Below are 15,127 nucleotides of genomic sequence, written 5' to 3' on the forward strand. Positions count from 1 at the left end.
TAAGTTTCTTAAGCACGAGGCCGTCAGCGGAATTTCAGTCATTGCTCAAAATGCGTCTGCTCTGGTTGCTCGCCACGCTGGTGGCTTTAACAAGTGCCGGGATCCTCAAGGACTCGGCCAAAGAGCGTTATGATAACTACAGGGTATACAAGCTCACTATAGAGAACAAAATCCAATTGGCTGCGATCGAGAAAATTGGCGAGCTGACGAAGAAGGTTAGTTATTCACTGCCCCAGATCAGACAAAATATTCCACTATATTCTTTGGTGTTTAGTACAACGTTTGGAAGGAGTATGACGAGCGTAGTAAGCAGGTTGATATCATGGTTAGTCCTGGAGAACTAAACCACTTCCAGGAGCTGCTCAAATTCAAAAACATCAGCAGCGAGCTTATGATCGAGAATGTCCAAGAGTAAGTAGTGGAACAGTAGTGCGGCACAGCGTACGGGTTAATGCCACTCGAGTCGATAAGATCGCTCGATTAGCTAACCATTAGTGCGTGCTCACTGGGGCCCATAAAGTTAACGATCGGATCCCCATTTAGGCGTATCGACGAGGAACAAGTCACGCCAACTGCAGATAGCGCCACCTTTGGCTGGACGAAGTACCATGAGCTGGAGGAGATTGAGGCCTGGCTGGACGAGATTCTGAGCGCATATCCCTCGGTAACCGAGGAGTTCATCGTTGGTACCTCCTACGAGGGCCGAACCATTCGAGGCATCAAGATCTCGCACAAGACTGGCAATCCTGGCATTTTCATCGAGTCCAACATCCATGCCAGGGAGTGGATAACCTCGGCCAGTGCCACATGGTTCATCAATCAGCTGTTGACCTCAGAGGATGCCGATGTGCGGAATCTGGCAGATAACTACGATTGGCACATAATACCCGTATTCAATGTGGATGGTTTTGAGTACTCACACAGAAAGGTGAGTGGATGCTTACATTTATTTTATATGTATATAAAACCATTTGCGATTGCAGGACCGCATGTGGCGCAAGACACGTCAGCCACATGCCACGAATGCCTGCATTGGAGTCGACGCCAATCGGAACTTTGACTCCCATTGGCTCGAGAACAATGGAGCCTCCGATAATCCCTGCAGTGAGACCTTTGCCGGGGACACTCCCTTATCTGAGCCCGAGGCCAAGGCCTTGGCCGAGTATCTGACCAAGATCCAGGACCAAATTAGTGTGTACATATCCTTCCACTCATACGGACAGTATTTGCTCTCGCCCTACGGACACACCAAGGAAGAGTTCCCAGAGAACTACGATGATATCCTGACTATTGGCAAGGCCTTTGCCGATGCCATTGAAGCCCTGCCGTACGGAACTGTCTACGAGTATGGATCTACAGCTGACGTGCTTTGTAAGTATTGCTTTAATCAAACTAGGATGAAGCTAAGTGGTACATTTTACTTATTACATTAAACAGATGTGGCCACTGGCACCTCCGTGGACTGGGTGTTCAACGAGCTGGGCAAGAAGATCGGCTACACAATCGAGTACCGTGATAAGGGACGCTACGGCTTTATCCTGCCGCCAGTGCAGATCATTCCCAACTGTGAGGAGCTGATGGTTGGAATGCTGGCATTGATTGACAAGACCAAGGAGTTGGGTTACTTGTAAGAGCACGATTTATTTATACCGCAGTAATAGTTTATTCGTGTTGATTAAAATACCTCACATATGAGGCCAGCAGATCGTCCATTTTGTATCCTTGGGTGGTGCTGCACAGCAGCTTCGCGGCTCCGATCATGTTACCGAACCGGATGTGGAAGTGGTTCTTGCCCGAGCTCCAAATTCCCAACTGGGCGTATTCATAGCTGCGAAGGATCTCCTTAGTCGGCGGATCCAGCAGATGGAAACCGGTGCTGTTGATGGCGATTAAAAGCGATTCCGGAAGGGCGTCGTCATTTTGCTGCTTCACCACAAAGAACGTGGAACCGAAGCAAGCGAAATGGGAGAGCTCTTGGAGGAACAGCAGCTTAGCGTGGTCCTCAGTCAAATGATCGCGGTGGATCTTTGGCAGGATCTGTTGCCTCCATTCGGCCACCGTTTGCAGCGGTATAAGGTCTTCGGGAACTAAACGTGGCAGCACCTCGGGCAGCCGCTGCAAGCTAACGTCATGATCTGCACTGTACACTAGAACTGCCAGACGCGAGGCCTGCTCGCAGTCGATGGGATAGTAGCCCTTCAAGTATTTGTGCAGCTCTTGGGGATAGCTGAAGATCACATCTCCATTGAGGTCCTCGCCTGGATGGTTGTTTAACCACAACTTCCGCATAAAGTGCAGTTGGTAGTGACCATCGGATATGGAGCGAATGGTCTTCTGCTGCCTGAGCCAGTAGATGAGTTGAGTGATGAAATCGAAAACAAACTCCTCTTCCGGCATTGCATAAACCCTTTCGCCTGTCTTCAAAAAAATACTATAGCCAACAGGTGATTTAAGCTCCAATCTCTGGGCTATGTCCGCTATGAGCTCTGCTCCCCGGGTGTGTGACTCAATCTCGAAAGCCTCAACTGTGTCGTCGGGGAAATATATCTTGTGGTAGATGTGCAGGCAGCGCTGTTGAATTCCCTCCACCTCAATGAGATGTGGAGCCTGCTTTCGCTGGCCCTGTGCCAAGGATCGCTTCAGCCGCTTCAGACAGGCATCGGCGAGGGCGTCAGCACGCATGCGCAGTAGGATGATGAGCTCCCTCATGATCAGGACACTGGGAGCCACCAGGCCGGTGACCAGGTAAAGCAGGTCCCAGCCCCGCTTCTCGCTTTCACTGGAGGGATTGTCGCTCAGCTGCTTCATCAGCTGGCAGTAGAGCTCGTCACAAAGCAGCGGATGCTGCAGCGCTGGCTGGAAGATGAGGTCCGTGTTGACCGGCAGATTGCTCCTTGCTATGTCGCCCATGTACTAAAGATATAAGATATAAGATATATCTTCCATTCACCCCATTGTCCTACCTTAAGAATATGGTGATGCATTACCAATGCCTGCTGGAAAAGTGGCGGCACCTTAGCAACCGTCTTGAGCAGAGGGGCCTTCAGTGGCTCAGGCGAAAACTTTGATAGAGAAGCCTTATCGGAGCTAAAAAGACATATGGTTTATTTAAAGTGTATAGTTACTTGCTCTACTTACTCCAATGGCTCCCTGAACTGGCTCTCAGCCAGCTGAGAGATGTTGTGTTGGCGACGACGAGAGTAATTGGCTCTTGGTGTTGGCTTCGGGGGCTCTTCGAAGCGACCCTCCCGGAGGATATCTTCGAGTTTCTCACTCGGCTTGGAGAGGGTGGCCAAAACGCGAACATTCCCGGCAGCAAACTGACCCCACTGACCATTGACACATCCCCTGTAGCAGTCTTGTGCATTGCCAGCCATCAACTGGGCACCGGTTACACCTGCCTCGAATTCGATAAGGTCGCCGGGGGAAAGCACTAGACAATCCTCTAGATCCCCCTCCACGACCTGATCAAGAGCTACTCCGTAGCTTGAACGCTGGCGGAGATTATCCAGCATGTAGTTGATCACCTCGTTGGCATCCTGAGCTGTGCTGCACTGCAGCACAAAATTGACGTGTTGAAAGGTCATAACATGCAGTTTATCAGTAGATTCCACGTGCACTTTCAGCACCTCGCTGAAGCAGCAGGAAGCCAGCACCTGTTCGGTTTCGTCGATGAGGAAAAGGCCAGTGGAGTTGATGCCCAGCATGAGGTCATCGCTCTGGAGTTTCGGTCCCTCTTTGCGAACCACTTCAAACAGTCGCGAGTGCCTCATGGGCCAAGAGAGATGAGCAAAGAGACATATGTCCTCCTTGGCTCTCTTTTGGGCCTCCAAAAGCAGGTCCTTCTGTTCTTCCTTGACATAGGAGCTCTTCTCGTAGGTGACAGCTATTAGGCGACTCCAGTTCTCAATGGCTCGCTCGCCGGGCGCTAGAAGATCGCTTGGGACAAAAGCTGTGATCTCCGATGGCTTTAATCGAAGGATCTCCCCGGGTCCATGCTCCACAAAGCAGGCCAGAGCGCACACCATTGCTATGTCCTTCTCGGAGCGACAGCGATACTCTCCGCACTTCAACCCGTTTAGAACTTGCTTGTATATAAGTTGGGTGGCCTTGGGGTCCAGCGAGGGATCATACCAAGTGGCAAACATTTCCTTCCGCAGGTACAGTTTCCAAGGTGCATCCAGCTGGCGTTGCTCGCACTCCGAAATGGCGTCTAGCACATGTTCCTGACCAGCTCCCAGCGGCATTAGCTTGCCATTCAATGACATCACCAAGCCAAAGCCAAATGTATCGGTTAGTCCCATGCCCTGACAAAGTTGATGCACTGCCTCTCGGGCTGTACTGGCCGCATCCACCTGCAGTCTCCTCTGCTGTCCATCCATCAGGTGAATGTCCAACTTCAGCGGCTGGCGGCCGCGGATTGCGTGGAGCTCGAACAAGGAGGGTGGCTGACAGCGTGGTCCATTCACCAGAGTTCTCTCCAAGCGCTGCAGGGAAGGAGTGGCCTGCAGTTGGGCAGTTCCCTGCTTCATGAAGCTGCGCAGGTGTGGCTCAAACTCTTGGCTGGGTGGAAAGCAGCTGAGGCAGAGGGAAAGGAGCAACCATCCGCGGGAGTAGGAGCTCCGACTTGGGTTTAGATATAGCTGCTTGCAGATCTGGGCCAGGATTTCGTCGCTGCAATGATGTTATATTAGGCTGGTTGCTAAAAAAAAGATCTTAACTTATATACCGTAAGTTGTTCTTTATTATGCCGTGGCCTATGATGAATTGGAGTTTCTCCAGGTGGCTTGTGGGAATGTTGAGCCAGTGTTGATAGAATTCCTGGGCTTCCTTTTCGCCATTAACCAAAGGCTTTAGGTTACGTCTTTGGGATTGACGCACAAATAAGCGGGGCTTATAAGAATCAGAGGTGTTCAAGAGGCTTGCCAAATCACTCATTAGGCTTTCATTGTCGGATGAGTGAAGTGGAGATGAGGAAACAACATCCGGCAAGTCGCCCATGAAGCGGAGTATAGTCAACCAAATGGCCTACAATTAAGGGTAAGTTCTACTCTTATATGAACTCACTTTCCAGGACTTACCTTCGAGGCCATCTCATCCAGAGGATGTTCATGCTTAAGCAAAGATTCCTTCAGAGGTTTTCTTTCATGCTGCGCAGTGGCGCCACCACCGAAGTAAGTCGCCGCATATTTCAAGTAACTAAAGTCCGAGGTGTCAATGTTACTCGGCACTGATTTGGGTAGGCGTATGGTATCTCCAGAAGAGAGGTTGTTCAGTTTTCTCAAGGCTGCCTGGAAATGGTATAGAATTGTGTTTATTTACAGGGTAAACAAAGTTTCAAACACCCATACTAACTAAGTTTACTCTCCCTAGAGATCGAACTCTTATACCAGGCGCGAGTACACAGTTTATAATACCGCCGTATTAATTATTTCGACACCTGTAATCTGAGTGCCACTTATCGAAAGGTGCTTTACTCGTAAGCTTTTATAAATATCAACTGGTCGGCGAGGGAAGTGCGACCATTGGTAGTACTGGTATAGGTATGCTGCACCCGAAGATATGCCAGCGCGATAAGGTCGGCGGCGATTATTTACGATCCCGTTTTATTTCATTTATCATTTGGTATTTGTTTTAAACTTCTGCCGCCACCTGATAGCGATTGCTGCTGGCCACGCTTTGAAAAACTCTGGACTCGGGTCTCGCCGCGAAAATTTGTTTTGTCCCCATTTAGTTACTGACTAAAGACGACACGACATGGATCTGCGTTCTAAAAAATGGTTGGACGAGGAAAATTCTTTGAATTTAAAATTTTGTTAAATAAAAATACATTTTGGTGCGGGTGGGCGCGGATGGTTTTATTTGAGTTTTTGCAGAAAACCTTTATAGCCATGGCCTACACAACTGCTGCGAGGTAAAGTATAAGCTAACTTTGATATTTTGGTTAAGGGAAAACCCTTACAAAATGATCTATCTGAAGGAAATATAAACGAAAAGGTAAGGAAATTGGCTCATAAATTAGCTTCCTGATAATCTCATTTTATGGTGTTATAAAAATGCTCCATAAAAGAAATAAAGATCGTTAGTGGTCCTCTTGAGCATACACTTCAAATAGACTTTGAATTAAGACATTTTAATAAATGCAATAAAACATGAAGAAACATGAAACCTTTAGTTACATTGAACCTAATAGTTTTTTAAGAAATTCACTGTTTTAACTTTCTTTAAATATAAATCGTGGAAGCCTCCAGAACTTTATATAAAACAAGGCATAATAATCAGGTAGGTTTAAGTACACAAAAATCGGAAAAATAAAATCGCCTGTGCGCCTATCTATTGAAAGAAATTAATTTATTCTAATCAAGATAGCGCTAAATTGCCCTTGTAGGCCACTTGGTCTGTTCATGACCATTGTCAAATTTTAGTAAGTAAGCACTCAGGTTTTTTTTCGAGTATAATGGTGAAAAGCAATCCGAAAGTGCGGATATGAGGTGGGACACTCACTGGACGAGGACACAAAGCACAAAAGCCGGATTGGGGAGTTCGACTTTACCCCATTACCATACAACCACAACCAACGCAGACGAGTAAACACACTAACGAAATGCGCATTAATGTATATAGTTGCCTTAGAGAGTTTTATTTACAGAGTTTAATAAATATGGTACATTTAGAAGTAGGGAAAATGTAACAAAACGCAATCACAAGCCAAGATATATGGTTTTATATACAAGCCGACATTTACTGTACTTAGGTATTAGATTTGTACATTGAAAAGGAACCCAATTGGGGTTCCTTCACCAAAAAGATTGGTAAACTTTGAAGCCAAAGCTAATCATGGCGTTGGACTGGACAAAACTCTGGATGTGTGCTGATCAGTATGTTGGTTCTACTCGTTTGGAAATAAAGTTAGATTGATAATATCGTATAGTCAATAGAGATATGGTTTGTTATGAGTTTGCAGTGGCAAAGGAAGTATTTCTTTATACAAGTTTTTTTGAATGAGGTTTGTAAAAAAATATTTATTTACAGATTTGCGTGGATAATTGTAAGTCAAAGACGCTTTCAAAGACCTGAACCAATCGTACTGATCAGGACCACCATTTGGAGTGTATTTCTGGCCAGTTCCAGCCGTAATAATATTAGCCATAGCTACGAGTGTCTAGTTTGTTCGGATCTGTTCCAGTCCCAGCCCGATTCGCTACTAGAGGCGGGTCTGGTTGACAATCTTCCGAGGCGCCGCCTCATAATAGTTGACCGGGCGGGAAAGGAGCTTGGTGGGCACATCTCTGCGCAGGCGCAGTGCCTGCTCGAACATCATAGACTTCTCTTTGACATTCGGCCCCAGAGGACCACTCACATCGGGTTCGTCGTTCAGGAAGCGGAACACATCGTCCACCATTTGCTTGGAGGACTCCACATCAATGGTGCCAGGACTCTCGGGTATGGTGTTAATTCTGGTGGCGGCACTGGCCGGTCGAGTGGGCAGTGGGGCAGCTACTATCAGTGTGGTGGGTGGTGGTGGCAGGGAGTTGCGGGCCTGGAGGGTTGGAGCCTTGGGAGCCTCTGGCTTCAAGGGCCTAGATCTCCTCTTCTGCTGCACTGCAGCCATGGCCAAGGCGTTTCGGGCGGCCGCCTCGGCCTTCAGCCTCTGCTCCTCCTGCAATCGTTTCTCCTGCTGTTCTCGTTGTTCCTTCTCCTTCTGCTCCTTCTGTTCCTTTAGTTGCTGCAGTCTCAGCAGTTCCTCTGCTTCCTTCAGCTTGGCCAACTTGAGTAACTCCTCCTTCTTCAGCTGCTGCTGCTTTCGCCCCTCCAGCAACTTTTCCTGGAAGTCCTTGCGCACCAGATAGCCCCGACTCAAGGCCTGCAGCTTAATGGTTCGACATCTGACCATCGTGAACTTGGTGGTCAACTGCTGGGCCGCTATACAGGCTCCCAGGCGATGGAATCCCTGCCGCATTACCAGGTACTTACGCCGCTGCAGTCGACCCCGCCAATACCTCTGAACCGTAATAATGGCCTCGCGGTATCTCTTCAGATAACGTCGGAACAAGACCCGTCTGATACCTCGCTGAATGGTCACAATGCTCTTGAGCATCACCTGGGACCGCTGCAGCTCCAGACTGGCGTCGTCCTCGTCCCGCAGGAACAGCTTTGTCTTTCCATACTGGCGATCGGAGTCAGCAGGTAGGGCAACCTCACAGATCTGCCGCGCCACCTTCTGGCAGTCGCACTTCTCCAAAGGACCCACCGGCGGCACCAGGAGGCGGTACCTCTCCACGAAGGCGCGGTAGGCGTGGCGGATCGGGTAGCCCGCCCTTCGAATGCGAGCCGTCTCCATCATTCCCGAGTAGCGCAACTGGCGCACACACAGCTCCTTGTCAAAGTTCTAAGGGAGAAGTACAAATAGTATATTAGTTTATAATAAGGATACAAAATAATAATACTACATCCTTGAATAAAATAATTTGAAAACTATTAGTTAACACTCACCTTTGGCTCCTTGTATTCATTGGGCTTGATGCAACGGATAAAGTAGGGATGTGCCTGCGACAAAGTGCGCATCAGCATGTCCAGCGAGTTCCTGAACTTCACGCACAAAGTGGGCTGCTTCTTGGCCGTGTCCATGGGCATTTCCTGGGGGAATATGTCCACCAGATACTTGTTCGCAGATCGCTGAACCAGAGTCCTTAGATCTCCGCTGAACGAATCCCTGTTCTTTTCGAGGAAGCCCAATGGATTGTACATCACCACGCCGGCATAATGACGGATTCCAAACAGAGACGTTTGGGTGGTTTTTCCTTTCACGTAAATGGAGCGATTACCATGCTGAACGTGGAGTTTTTCGAGCAGAGTTTGATCAGTGCCCTTGGGAAACTTGGACTCCTCGTCGATGAGGGACATTAGGTTCATGGGTTTCATGCCAATCAGATCCAGGATCTGCTGATTGTCCTGGAACTCGATGTGCTGCCAGTTGATATGCTCGTTCTGGTACTCATCCTGCTCCATCTGTGGGATACCATTGGTCAGTAACGATAGAACACAGTTTGTATAGATTACTTACCTTGAAGATGTGTCCCACGAAAAATTGCTGTAGATTTTCGTTGGCATAGTTGATGCACAGCTGCTCAAAGCTGTTATTGTCGAAGTTCTCGAACCCGAAGATGTCAAGGACACCTATGCTATTCATGGGCTGATCCACTTGCTTGTTTATGGTCTCATTGATTCTTCGCACAATGCGCACAAAAATGCCATCGTACAATGACTTGACAAAAGCATCGCGACCTTCAATAGCCGCTTCCTTGGACAAACTGGTGGTCACGTGCTCACCATGCACAAAGATCGTTCTTTGCGTAAGGGCAGCGTTAAGAGAAGATATGGGTATTCCCAGTAGTTGAGCCACTCTCTGTAGATTCGGTGTGTCGTCTATCTCAGCCGTTGCCAGATTGGCCACCTCGGTGGCCGTGAATCTCAGGTTTCCCAGGTGCAAAATAGCCGCCAATAAGCTAAGAATGCTCCACACTTCCTCCGGCTTAAATGAGAGCACCTTCATGGCCGCTCGGATGTCGGCAAAATCCTTGGCATCTCCTCTGCCGGGCAAAGTGAAGCATCCTCCTTGGGCCAAGTAATGGTACTGACTCGGCGATTGCTCCTGCAGCTTTAGGCGCTCTCTCTCGGGAGCGGAAAGTCCCGCCAGCATGCAGTAGAAAATGTGATAGTTGCGTTCATCGCGACTCTGGAAAACAATTCGGGATTTTTCCAGCAGATACTGCTGTATTCTAGCTCCCTGAATAGCGCCCTGCGGCGTGAATCTAATCTCGATGTACTTTCCGAACCTCGACGAGTTGTCATTGCGCACAGTCTTGGCATTGCCGAAGGCCTCCATAATGGGATTGGCCTCTATGATCTGCTGCTCGATCCACGAGTGTTTGCCACTGATTGCGGCCAGGTACTGAAGGATCAGCTTGGTGCTCTCCGTCTTGCCGGCACCCGACTCCCCGCTGATCACCACACACTGGTTCTCCTTGAGTCGTTGCAGTCTCTGAAAGGCATTGTCACTGATGGCGAAAATGTGAGGAGGCAGTTCAGCTAGGGACTTGTTTCGGTACAGCTGTATCTCGCGGTTCGTGTAGATGGGCAGAATCTGGTAGGGATTGATGGCCACCAGCATGGAGCCTGTGTAGGTCTACAAATATTTAAATATTTATATATAGTTAGCTACGCAACTTATTAGGTAAATACTGGTAAACTCACATAAATTAACTGCTTGGCATATCGGTTCTGCAGGTTCCTCAGTATAGTGTACTCCTGCAAGTCGCCCAAGGTGATCATGTCCTCCACATCCTCCTGGGAGGTGATGTGCATGGCCTTCAGGACATCCCCTGCCGGCACCCAGAACTGTTTGTTCCGATCATCGCAAACCAGGGTCTGCGTTTTCTCCGTTCGCACAATGCGAGCCCCAAAGGGCACTGCGAATTCGCTGGTGGTATTCTGCGGCTTCACCCACACATACTCGCCCTGTATCAATGAAAACACAAAATGAAAGAGATTAAAGTCAAGGAATTAATTTAATTGTCATCCCAATCTAACATGGCCAATATCAAGCCAGTGGCAATTCAAAATAGTTTTATTGGTAGTGGGTCATATCTGGAATGTAAATACTGATAAGCACTTATTACAGAGCGGAGCAAATTAAACATTGGGAGTTTATAAATTTAAATTCCTGACTGTTCATAAAGTGAACAATAAAGTCCGAAAACTGAACGGAGGCTTATCTGGATATGACACATTTATTAGGGCAGAGATCAACGAACTTTCAACTTCGTTCTGTAACTATTATTCAACTAAGAAACATTGGAACGATAAAATCCTAATATTCGATGCTTCAGTATATGGCTCGTATATGAATCGATTCTAGAACCCCGATAAGAAATCAGATAGGTATCCAATGCGCTGTTAAGCAATTTACCCGTGGTACTCCTAAGTATCCAATAAAATTCAGATATATTTTATAGCTCTGCCACACCCAAACGAATTTCTAAGACTTTGCTTTGTCTGCTTTATATAAATTGCTTTAGAAATAGCTGAATAAAATAAGGTAATGAAAGCAAACGGTAGCCAGCATTTGCAAATAAAAGTAGTTGTTGCCAGGCGTTATCTTATCGGCGGAGTGCCGATACACAAAAAGGTTTTATCGGTATTTCGGAATTAAACTGTGAACAGAAAAAGACTACATGACATAGGAACCAAACAAGTAATAATTGCCAAAAAAACGTAGAGATCACTAGAAAGTGCAGAAATTTTTCAAATAAATTTAATCTATGTAAGCTAGGAAATTTGATTTTAAGGTATCGATCTTCTACGACCTTGCTTATCTGCTTTAAGATAAGATTAAAGGCCAATAGAAGCCAAATCAGTCGATGTCACCCATTACCTATTTCCCAAAAATGACATGAACACTTGCAATAAAAAATCAATCTTTTTGTAATTTAGAACTTCCCTTTCGCCATAAATACTGATTGAAAATCAGTCGCTTATACTAAAGTGTTGGACCATGAGATCACCCCCTAAAATAATGACTCATAATGACTACGAATTTTCAAACATATTTCAACTATTAGTCGGCTAATGGGTGTTTAACTTTAATTTCTAGTAGAATTAGAACATACAAGCAAAAACAGACTGATAAGAAAAACTTAATCAAGGGCAAAGCATTCGAAGCTGTTTCGAGTTTACTTTGGGCCAAAGCCTTTTATTGAGCTCTCTCCTATCTCAGTTCCTGGAGCGACTAAACGCAATCGATAATTGGCTTAGATTTCGATAAGACATTTGCTCCGAGAGGAAGTATGTGGAATTTATAAAGTGCTATTTTTGGTTGTATTCTGCAAATCAAACTCGAGACATTTTTGAGCTCGTGACGGACACAATCTTTTGTTGGGCTACCTGCTCGTAAATACTTTATGCCCATAATCACTGGTATTACTGGATTCCAATTAACACCCCACGTGTGTGTGTATTTGAGTGTGGGCGATAAGAGAAGGGAAGTTTAAAATTAAAATGAGCTCTGCCAAAGAAATGTGATAAAACGATTCGGTGTTATCATAGTAATTTTCTGATAACCAGAGCAAATGGATGGGAAAACTGCCACGACAACCAGGAAGTCGAGCTATACGCGTACGGTTTTAACATTCGCACTTACATGTTGCCGCACAAACTCGGACATGGCTCGCTTGCTTTTTGGCCTGGCCAATTTCACTTCACCCCACTACACAGACACACGCGCCGTCGACGGTTCTTAATTGGCAAATATTTGCGCAAAGATTTCGGTTCTGTTGCCACAGCCGTTTTTAATCGAAGTTTTCTGTAGTTCTGTTCGGTTCGGAGTCTCGCAAACGTCTGGGCTCTGCTTAACGGGGCCCTCGAACGACTCGGCTGGCGAAGTGAGTATTGCCAACTGTTATCTCGCCTGATAGTGAATATTGAATGCTTTTCGGCGTCCCTTATCGTCCCTGTCTCCATATGGCGGCGCTCTCACCGCCCCATGAACTCGGCTTCCAAGGGATGTGCCGTATACTCATCACACCACATGCATTTTGCATACGTCATGATTAGCCGTATAATCGTAATCGTGTATCTCACGAATCGCTGCTTATCTAGCCATGAGCTGCACATTGGCTTACCTGCGAATACCGCCATAACTGACCCCGCCCATGAGTCATGTGATTGATCATGAGTGTCCCACAGCCCATGGATAACGCAAGCTAATAAAAATATAATGCAATCTGAAGTACCCGGCTATGAGTGGCTGCCAATGGCCAGAGTCGTTCTATTGCGATTTGGGGAAAGTACCAACATGTGGTATTGTAACACATATCATTATGGTTTCAATTTGAATTTACCATTAACTTTATTTAAGAATGGGTTTTTAAGTTTATTAATCATTTAAAAATGTGTAAATATCTAAAGTATTTTATTAATAATAAGATTTTGTGACTCAAGTTAGAGTGGGAAAATATATTAAGCCCTTAAATTACTCATACAATATTAAGTTTGGGTATGAAGTTAATACTGTGTTTGTTTTCTTTTTCTACATCAATGAATCTTGTTTTATTGTTAATTCATTGTCTGACAATCAAATTGATTAATCAATTTTCTCATGTTATTGTCTTCAGAAATAAAGAAATAAAGAAAATGTACTACGCAGTTTATATTATTGATATAAATATCACAACCAGTTGTCTCTTTAGAATATAGCCGCCTTGAAAAAGAAAAACGAACACTTCTCTGGAATTCCTCCCTTTCACCCCACGCAATGTTTTGGATCCATAAATTTCGATTTCAACAAAGATTAGAGTCCAAAAGTTGAACAATTGTTGAAACTCGTCATTCACAACGCTGTTTGCCTATCGGTCGCAGCGACAGCGCTTGTCATCTACTTCGGTAATTTGTTAAGCGTTATAATCATAATTGAATGGGTTTGTTTATTCAGCAACCAGTGGGCGAGATACTATTAGTAGAAAATAAACAAAATTTACTTCACCTGAAGTGCAAGCGCCAGCTAGTCCTTTTGTAAATAAAATGTATAGTCTTATTAATTCAATAGAATTTATCATATTTGTTAGCGCATTAGCTCTCACGCACATATTACTCATACGACATGTGGCCGCTTGCTTTTACGCCGAGCTCACTAAATACCAAAATACAGAGTGCGCTTTTTAAGCAATAAAAGCATTAAGATAACATGAAATATAACTTAACAAACAAGTGTTATATTTCATTTAAGAATGTAATGTATTATTGAATGTATCTTTAAGTAGTCTATTAGCAGATTAGCGACTTGAGAGCTGCCAGACTGACTGGAGTTCACCTTTTTCTCGTTGATACTACATTTTGGCTTTCCCCTTGACTTTTCGCTTGGCCGCAACGTCATCGTTGTCAGTAGATTATTTAGACGATAAGCGAGGGAGCAGCTTCAAGTGGCTGTAATAAATTGCAGGTGCCCCGGGGGACAGCGAATGGCACGTGCCGGCGGAGCTCATCGGAAAACGCGAGTATCTGCGGCATCTGGGGTGTGACTTTCGCGGGCGCAAAAGGATGTGGCTGCCAATCCTGCCAGCAGCGAGCACTAATCCCCCACGGCTTTTCTTCCTTTCACAGCGATTGCGAGTCCTTGGCGGAATGCAACGAACCCTCTCCTGAAAAGCTCGCGGGGAGAGGGGCGAGAGTTGCGCTTTAAAAGCGCAATTAGGATTATCCTGCGAGTGTGCTTAGCAGGAGCAACATGCGGACCAGCCGGGGCAGCTTAGCCAGCTGAGCGAATTCAGCTTTTGACCCAATTTCGGACGTCACTAATCCGTCGGCGGCCAGAAGCAAAGAAAGAGCCCAAGGTGGCTATGCACTGGGAATAAAATGAGGTGCTGTATAGTCTTAACATTTAAAAAGTGTATCAACTGAGGAAGGTGCACTGAATAAATGATGCTGTATAGTTAACATTAAAAGTGTATAAATGTGGTTAAGAAAACAGATGTTAGACTGCTAAATTTACTGATTTTAGTTGTTCTTTCTAATACTCCTTAGGGAACAACTAAAAAATTCTTACCAAAAATGTAAGAAAGAACAGCACTTACAATTACCAAAGGCGAACAAACTATTACTCAAACTTGTAAAGAAACTTGCAGAAAAATTAAGAAAGGGCCGAGGATGACAGCAAAGACTTTTCACTTTCCGCTGACGTTTCGCGGATTGCTGGTGGCGCAAAAAAATTCAATTAAAGTCGGCGGCGGCTGGCCAAAGGACATGGAGACAAGGCGAGTGTGCCGTCATAAATTCCACGCCGATAACGCGGCGTATGCGCAATGTCGGGCAATTTGCTCCGAGTTGCCAGTTGCGAGGTGAACCCCAGGCAATCATCGTCAGGCGAGCAATTTACAATGTTTGCCGTGTTCCTCAGATAGCAGCCTCGCATCTACCGCTGCACTCGCTCGCTGACACTGATAATTCAGTTGGCGATGTAACACTTCCACCACCCCCTTCTAGATAACCAACCAACCAACCACCCAGCCACCCACTCTCGAACAAATTGTTGACCTATATTTGGGCATCAATGAAACGCGAGCAGATGTGGCGA

General features: G+C 46.0%; 2 protein-coding genes across 2 annotated transcripts; one reads left to right on the forward strand and one right to left on the reverse strand.

Moving 5' to 3' along the window:
* The first annotated feature begins 44 nt into the window (after positions 1 to 44).
* Positions 45 to 1,705, forward strand: LOC122616876 (zinc carboxypeptidase). Its single transcript, XM_043792460.1, has 5 exons — positions 45 to 215; positions 275 to 411; positions 544 to 928; positions 984 to 1,371; positions 1,438 to 1,705. The coding sequence occupies exons 1-5, from the start codon at positions 51 to 53 to the stop codon at positions 1,629 to 1,631; spliced, it is 1,269 nt and encodes a 422-aa protein (XP_043648395.1). The 5' UTR covers positions 45 to 50; the 3' UTR covers positions 1,632 to 1,705.
* Positions 1,663 to 12,409, reverse strand: LOC122616868 (myosin-VIIa). Its single transcript, XM_043792447.1, has 10 exons — positions 12,200 to 12,409; positions 10,255 to 10,518; positions 9,065 to 10,186; positions 8,494 to 9,009; positions 7,361 to 8,389; positions 5,082 to 5,291; positions 4,730 to 5,028; positions 3,139 to 4,674; positions 2,964 to 3,087; positions 1,663 to 2,913 (listed from the first exon to the last, which is right to left on the reverse strand). Exons 1-10 carry the CDS (start codon positions 12,221 to 12,223, stop codon positions 1,663 to 1,665), a joined length of 6,375 nt encoding a protein of 2,124 aa, XP_043648382.1. The 5' UTR covers positions 12,224 to 12,409.
* Between the last annotated feature and the right edge of the window lie 2,718 nt (positions 12,410 to 15,127).

Source organism: Drosophila teissieri, chromosome 2L (genome assembly GCF_016746235.2).
Source record: "Drosophila teissieri strain GT53w chromosome 2L, Prin_Dtei_1.1, whole genome shotgun sequence".
NCBI lineage: Eukaryota > Metazoa > Arthropoda > Insecta > Diptera > Drosophilidae > Drosophila > Drosophila teissieri.

Excerpts from the sequence above, each read along its gene's own strand:
- LOC122616876 (XM_043792460.1), top strand. The coding sequence starts at position 51 with ATGCGTCTGCTCTGGTTGCTCGCCACGCTGGTGGCTTTAACAAGTGCC. Across the intron at positions 929-983 it reads TTGAGTACTCACACAGAAAG|GACCGCATGTGGCGCAAGAC; the intron begins GTGAGTGGATGC and ends TTGCGATTGCAG. Across the intron at positions 1,372-1,437 it reads ATCTACAGCTGACGTGCTTT|ATGTGGCCACTGGCACCTCC; the intron begins GTAAGTATTGCT and ends TACATTAAACAG.
- LOC122616868 (XM_043792447.1), bottom strand. The coding sequence starts at position 12,223 with ATGTCCGAGTTTGTGCGGCAACAT. Across the intron at positions 5,029-5,081 it reads TGGATGAGATGGCCTCGAAG|GCCATTTGGTTGACTATACT; the intron begins GTAAGTCCTGGA and ends CCTTAATTGTAG. Across the intron at positions 3,088-3,138 it reads CAGTTCAGGGAGCCATTGGA|CTCCGATAAGGCTTCTCTAT; the intron begins GTAAGTAGAGCA and ends ATGTCTTTTTAG.